The sequence below is a fragment of the Belonocnema kinseyi genome, chromosome 5, assembly GCF_010883055.1.
Source record: "Belonocnema kinseyi isolate 2016_QV_RU_SX_M_011 chromosome 5, B_treatae_v1, whole genome shotgun sequence".
Taxonomy (NCBI): Eukaryota; Metazoa; Arthropoda; class Insecta; order Hymenoptera; family Cynipidae; genus Belonocnema; species Belonocnema kinseyi.
In genome coordinates this window covers 45,301,076-45,308,120 of record NC_046661.1, presented here as the reverse complement: position 1 = coordinate 45,308,120, position 7,045 = coordinate 45,301,076, and the positions used below count along the sequence as shown (strand labels likewise).

General features: G+C 35.0%; 1 protein-coding gene across 1 annotated transcript in view; it reads right to left on the bottom strand.

The window, feature by feature from the left end:
- Positions 1-4,841: 4,841 nt before the first annotated feature.
- The window catches only part of LOC117173630, a 13,282-nt gene continuing 11,078 nt past the window's right edge, over positions 4,842-7,045 (bottom strand). Inside the window, exons 2-4 of the mRNA XM_033362271.1 lie at positions 6,523-6,627; positions 6,307-6,402; positions 4,842-5,914 (exon numbers count right to left, since the gene is read on the bottom strand). Coding sequence (XP_033218162.1) covers positions 4,842-5,914; positions 6,307-6,402; positions 6,523-6,627 — 1,274 coding nt within the window. The remainder of the gene's footprint in view (positions 5,915-6,306; positions 6,403-6,522; positions 6,628-7,045) is intronic.

The window sequence follows — 7,045 nt, the reverse complement described above, 5'->3', positions numbered from 1 at the left end:
CTATAAAACTTATTATTTTCATCATAACTTAGGAAATTCAGATAACCTAGAAAAGAAATTAGTTCAAATGCCCAAGCAATTTGATATAGATGCACTTAGAAAAGCACAATTCACTTTCAACGATGTCAAAAATATACTTATTAATATGTTCACTCATAAAAAACCGAAAGTTTGGAGTGAAACTACTTCAGATTGGTTAAGTCGTTTAGGCTATATAGCGATAGGATCAGTAATTATGTATGCTCTTTTTAAGTGTCGAGTGCTAAGATATATTACTAGATGCATACCTTAGAGAATTGTCTTTTTTTTGTATTAAAAATAGAGTATAAAATCAACCTAATGTTGTAACTTATAGATCTACTGTAGAAGCAGTACAATCAAGAATGTCTCTACTAACATCTTCAAATAAGAGAAAGGTTCATTTCTGAAATTGAAGAGTTTCATGGACAAAATAATGTCTAAAGTGGGAGGTGTTCTGTGCCCTGATTATAAGCGATATAATAATAATAATGTTATTATTATCCGTGACTGATGATATATACCGGGACAGCCCCGTGTTAAATAATCAAAAAATAAAAATCCAACTCTAACCAAAAATGCCTTCGACATGTTGGACAGTAACCATCTTAAGCCTATGACAAAAATTAATTGTTTAAAACAATTAATTTTTTCAATAACCCCCCTACCGAAGGTGTTCCGCGTTGATGTCGTGGTAGGGTTTGAGCTTTCCTCTCATGACTTTGACGGCAATGTTGGCGGTAGCATTGTTACTGACAGGGTTTCCCATGCCAAATAGTAAGCATATTAAAGATTTTAAAACGCTTGTCGCTTCCCGAGGATCGTCGGGGCGCCCCTGGAGCCACACCTGGGGGCCACAGCATACGGGACGCTGGCGATGGTGAGCTGTGAGATGGTGAGGCAGATCTCACTAATCAAACAGCTGGCCAGCAAGAACATCTGCGACAAACGGTAAGCAGTGGAACATCAACTGTGTCTGCTGAGGATGCTTTGGCTAGCGTTAGCTATTTGCAGCCAAACATCTCGACAGAAATACCGTGGGAGAGCAGCGGCGGACTGGCGTGGACCCTCAGGGTGGGCGCCCACTTTCGCCCCTGTTGGTGTGGCGCCCCTGAGGACACTTGGACGCCTCTAGAACATCTTATTATCGCGCGCGTGTACTGCTGGATCAGCTGATTATTAATTGATAAAGCATACAGTATTTTCCAGAACGGATTGTACAGGTTTCTGTCATTTATTGACATATTTTTATTAATTGCGAGCAATATAATCCCTAATATGCGTAAATATAAATATAATATTACAGATGCATTTCGCAAGCGTGAAGTTTTGAGAAAATTTCGACAGGATTTGACAAAATTACTAGTTAAATGCTGAAGTCTGAAATGTTCAAATTAACGAAATATATCTTTTACAATCAAGACTTACATTTAAATATTTTTCCAGATCTCTCAATATTTTGTGAATAAACTAATAATAATGGATTATTAAAATTTATTAAAAATAAATGAAGTTCCATTGTTTTTAAATATATTCAATAAATATTGCATAGCTCAATATTGATTCGGATCTCAATTATCTTCACATGAATAATTTTGAATAAAGTTTAATTATATTTTAATAATTAATAAAAATGAATGAAATTAAAAAAAAAATTATAAATATATCCAATCAAATTCTATTAATTTTCAATAACTTTAAGCACATCATAAAAAATAATTGTCAGAATGAGAATCAATTACATTTTACATAATTTAAACCAATCTATTTCTATAGCTTTAAATAATTTTGTATTATGAATGAAATTGAACATATTTTTCACCAATCATATTGAATCGATTTTTGACTTTTCAATAATTGTAATTGCGTTATTAATACCAATTAAAGATTTTAAATTAATTATAGTTTGCGCAATTTAACTCATTCAATTTCTATAGTTTTAAATCATTTTAATTATACGATTAAAACTTAATAAATTAATGAAATTTAATAGTTTTCCTTCAATTAAATTGAACCAATTCTTATCATTTTTCAATCATTTTGAGTGCTTTATTGAATGCAATTGAGTAAATCAGAATTAACTATATTCTGAGCAATTGAACCCAGTCGACTTCTATAGTTTCAAATAATTTTAATTCTACGATTACGACTGAATAAATTAATCAAATAAAATTTTGTTGTCACGAGTTAAATTAAATCTATTCTTATAATTTTTCAATCATTTTAGCTGCTTTCTTGAAAACAATTCTAAAACAAATGGATGTGGCTGTCGATCGAAATCGATGCGGCTGTGTGTGTTCAGGAGGGGGGGGGGGCTAAAAAAAATAAATAATTTGCTGTCCACCTTTTTTTTTGTTTGTTTGTTAAAAAAGTGCCCCCAAACATTCTTCCCATCCTTCGCTCAGAGATCCAGTCCGCCGATGTGGGAGAGCATTAATTGGGATTCCACAATGAAAGAGGAATTGGTGCGTCTCTATTACGAAAGTGTGAAGTTTGAAACGAAAATGAAAAAAGGATACAATTTAAGGACGAAATTTGCTGCAAAGTAAAGAAAGAAGACCGAGCAACGGAGATTAAGCAACAGGTTGATTTGGCGTGGAAAAACGACGAAAATGAACATTAGTTAGACGAAGCCGCATCAAACGGTCAAGCATGACTATTTGCGTGAAGTCTTAAAACTTTACAAAGTCTGCCTACGCATTATTCACTTTCTAAGCCATGCGATGAGGCTCTGGGGTACAAGAATCAAGTATTTTGATCATGGACAATCAAGGATAACTAGATCAATACGCTATGCGACGGGTATATTCCAAGGAGACTTCTTCAGCGCACTATGGTTCTGTTTAGCGTTGAATCCATTGAGCAAAACACTAAACAGTATGTCTTAGGGGTTCAGAATCCATGATAATGAGGAGGGTCAAGAAGTGACCCATCTTATTTACATGGATGAACTAAAGCTGTACGCTAGTTCAGCCCAGAAACTGCAGCAAGTGATTCATGTCACAAAGCAGTTTTACAATGATATCTACACGGAGTTCGGACTAGATAAATGTAGAACAGTGCATTTAATCAGAGGGGAATTAGGGACCGCAGAGTAAGAGAACGAGTTCGAAAATGACATCGAGGCAATGGCCGCAGGCGAATAATATAAATATCTGGGTATTCTTGAATCTAAGGGTATTAAACATACGATAGTTAAGATAAGCCTAACGACTGCCTTCACTACGAGACTTAGATTAATTATGAAGAGTTTACTCAACCCGGCAAACAAAATCAGGGCAATCAACACATATGCCTTCCCTGTTCTCCTTCAAGCTCATAAAATGGTCTAACACCGACCTTGAAAATTCAAACAGAATTGTTCGCGTAGAAATAACGAAGCAGTGAATGCACCACAGAAATTTAGCGGTTGAAAGGGTAGCTCCACCACGATATTTAGAGGGTAGGGGTGTTGTAGATGTCAAAAAACCGCGTGAATACACACCCTTAAATTTATCCTTAGATGGGGCTTTGAGTATCAGAGCAGAATCCATGGAGGAATTAGAAATACAATGGAGGCAGAAAGCCATCCATGGCGAACACCCCAACATGTTAGATCTAAATGAAGTGGATAGTGAGGCATCTAATATTTGGCTAAGAAAGGGTGTTCTGTATTCATAGATGATGCACTGAACATATTGAACATTTAGGAGTCAGTAGCGTATTGGCAGCAGCTCAGGAGGCGATTTTATTAAATACCTGTCGCATTGTAAGAAACTTTCTTAACCATCAGGAAGCGAGCGACTAAAAACCCGTGGAGTGACAGATGGTTGCTCTAAGAAAGCATCCAGAGGTGACTGTTGTCACCTACAACGCTCGTGGCCGTTCGTAATTGTATACCTACAACATCATCGCGGGAGGTTTCAAGCATTGTATTAAATTATTTAAATTAACTTATAAAATTCTAATCTCATCAGTCACTTGACATAGTCCGTGGCTATGATGTATAACCGGGTTTAACCGAGTAAAAGTTTCATAAAAGACAATAATAATACTCTCTAAATAATTAGCCTCGGTGGCTCAGTTGGTTAGACGCTCGGATTTCACCTCAGAGGTCCGAGGTGATTTTTTAATCAAATTAAATTAAATCAAATTAAATCAATCAATTAAATTTTTTAATTAATTCCGAGGTGGAAATTTTTCTATGTACCTTTACTGAGGTTATGGTGGTTCGGAACCCACCTTAAGCTGTAGGTCCCCCCAGGGCCGTATTTATCCTTCTTGCCGCCCCTGGGCAGTAGTGAACTTGCCCCCCCCCACACATTTTTTATTTTGGCTCCGAATTTTGTTGATAAAAACCAATGCGAACAATAACGCTTGTTGTTTAACTTTTGCTTCAAAATATTTTCAGTAGTATATGGTAAACGATAATAAACAAAACAAATCCAACAAATTTTTTGATCACTGTTTGTATTTCTTAAGAATATTTTCTACACCATAAAAAAATAGATACTCAGGAACTAGCATCATTTTTTTAGTTTTGTCAGAGAAACAATATTTTTCTTAGATAAATACTCGCCGAACTTTTTTATTGGCAAATTGGGTGATTAAGTTGTCGAAGTTTAAAGAACGCAGTAACTCAGATTCGATACACAAAATTGCTAAGCTGTTAAGGCGATCTTCTTTCATTGTGGAGCGCAAATAGTTTTTTATTCTTTTCAAACAAGAAAACGACCTTTCTGCGCTACAGTTGGTCACAGCAATAGTAATGAATATTCTATAAGCAATTTCAACATTCGGAAAGACACAAGACAAATCATTTCCACGGAGATATCTTAATAACTCTAATAACAATTGCTGGCGTTATCGTAAGATTGACCTCTGCAGTCAATAACTTTCAGGCCGAAAGCCTCCAAAGTAGAAACCACTGCATCTGCCAATTCATGCCCCTTATGCCCGGGATTCTTAACGAATAACAAAAAACGTTCTACCGGATCACCATCGTCAGTGACATATCTAATTACGAAGGCAAGTTGGTCTACGTGTGATACATCAGGTGTTGAATCTACTATTATTGCATAATATTTCGCTTTTTTAATTTCTTCAATTATAGTTTTGGACAACGCTTCCGCCATCAACGCAAGAAATTCTTCATACGTTGCTTTAGTTAAATAACTAGTTCTACCAGAGCCCTTGTTGCCAAACTTCCTGATGTGATCCTTCATAAAAGGATCAAATTCCGCGAGAAATTCGATCAGCATTAGAAAGTTGCCATTATCTGGTGAGCCTAATGTTTCATCGCTACCCCGAAACGCAAGACCACGCGAAGCTAAAGTTTTTGTAGCTGAAACAACTCTACGTAAAACACTTTTCCTATAGGAAATCTCCCCCTCAAATTGAGAAGTTAAATTGCTATCGATTCTGTTTTGAGTGTTAGCTAATTGCTTTAGCTTAAAGACATTTTCTGTATGGCAGCGAGAATTTTCATGATCAGAAACACTAGAACCCGCGTGTTTCCAGTCATTGAAACCGTTCCTTCCATTAAAAGAACAATCAAGATCAAATAGAAGGCATGGTACACAAAAAACGGAACCTTGCGATTCTGAAGAAACGAGCCAAGAGCGAAATATTTCTTCTCCATTGCGAAGTTTCCTTGTCAACAATCCTCGCGATAGATATCTTGAGACTCCATCATATTTTCTTTTTGAACTCTCAAAATTGAGGTTCATATTTTGTTTGTATCCATGTACAGCTACATGATCTCGAACGAAATCACTTACCACCCATTTGACTGGATCGTCACTTAAGATAATTTCATTGAGAGGGATGCTATCTTTTTTTTCAGATGTAGTGTTCCGAGTTTTTTCATAATTGGAAGCATGTTTTGATGTATTATCGTTCAGAATGACGTCATCATCTGAAACCAAATATGGATATTTTTAACAATTCGATTAATGTCACAGATGTCATCAAACATATCCAGTATTCCACCCAGAGATAAATAATGTTTCAACTCAATAAAAAATTCCAACTTTTTTCTGCGTAAAATTCCATTGTTCGAAAAGTATTTCAAGTTTTTCACGATTAAAAAAAACCTAATAAATCTATTGCAAAAATATTCAAATATGAATTTGAGGATTTTTCTATGATTTTCTTAAAGGTTATACAAATCAATATATGTTTTCCGTGTATCTCCTTTTTGTTGAGAACATGAATTAAAAGCAATTTCAGTAAATTTATATCAACTGATGTAATATCTGCTTTTATTAAAATGTACAAATTATCATCAGAAAATTATGAAATATATACCTGCTACTGAATCTTGTAACGATTCGTTACTATCTCGGTATTTCTCAGTTGTTTCTGAATTGTTTTCTGTCAAACTTTCGCACACGTTATCGCGCTCTGTAAATATTCGAAATAATAATTTTTGACATAAGCCCGAAAACAGGAATTACACGTGGACAGAAAAACCTATTCAAACATTTTCACTATTACTCTACATTAAACAGGTGTAATTTTTACCTCGTTCTGCTGAATTATATTCCCGATTATAACTCGATCGTTCTCCTTTGTTTTCAGTCGATTTTGAACAGTCATTCAATGAATTTCGACGCAATTCATTGGAACCTGAAAACATAACCTCATAATTAAATTGTAAACAATATATATTTAATAATACATTAATTAAAGTTAGTAATTTTACGCACACAAAACATAGGAATTATACATTTAATGGTATAATAATATTTAAAGCTCACCTCGTTTTTCAGAATACTCTTCATTTGCGTCATGAACGCATTTCTCATCAATTTGTTTTTCTTTGAAAAAAGAATCGAGTTTACGAGTTTTTTGCAACGCTTCTTGTTCTTTTTGTAATTTTTCGGCCGCTCGCTTTTTATATGCAGCGCCGCTCAATTTTTTCGATAATCATTCATTTCAATGTGTCATATTTTCCTGTTCTGATTAATAAACACTGTTTTTCCGAAATTGGCACCACGAGGCGATTGTACGTAACGAAAAACACTGTTCAGTTCACGTAAGTAAG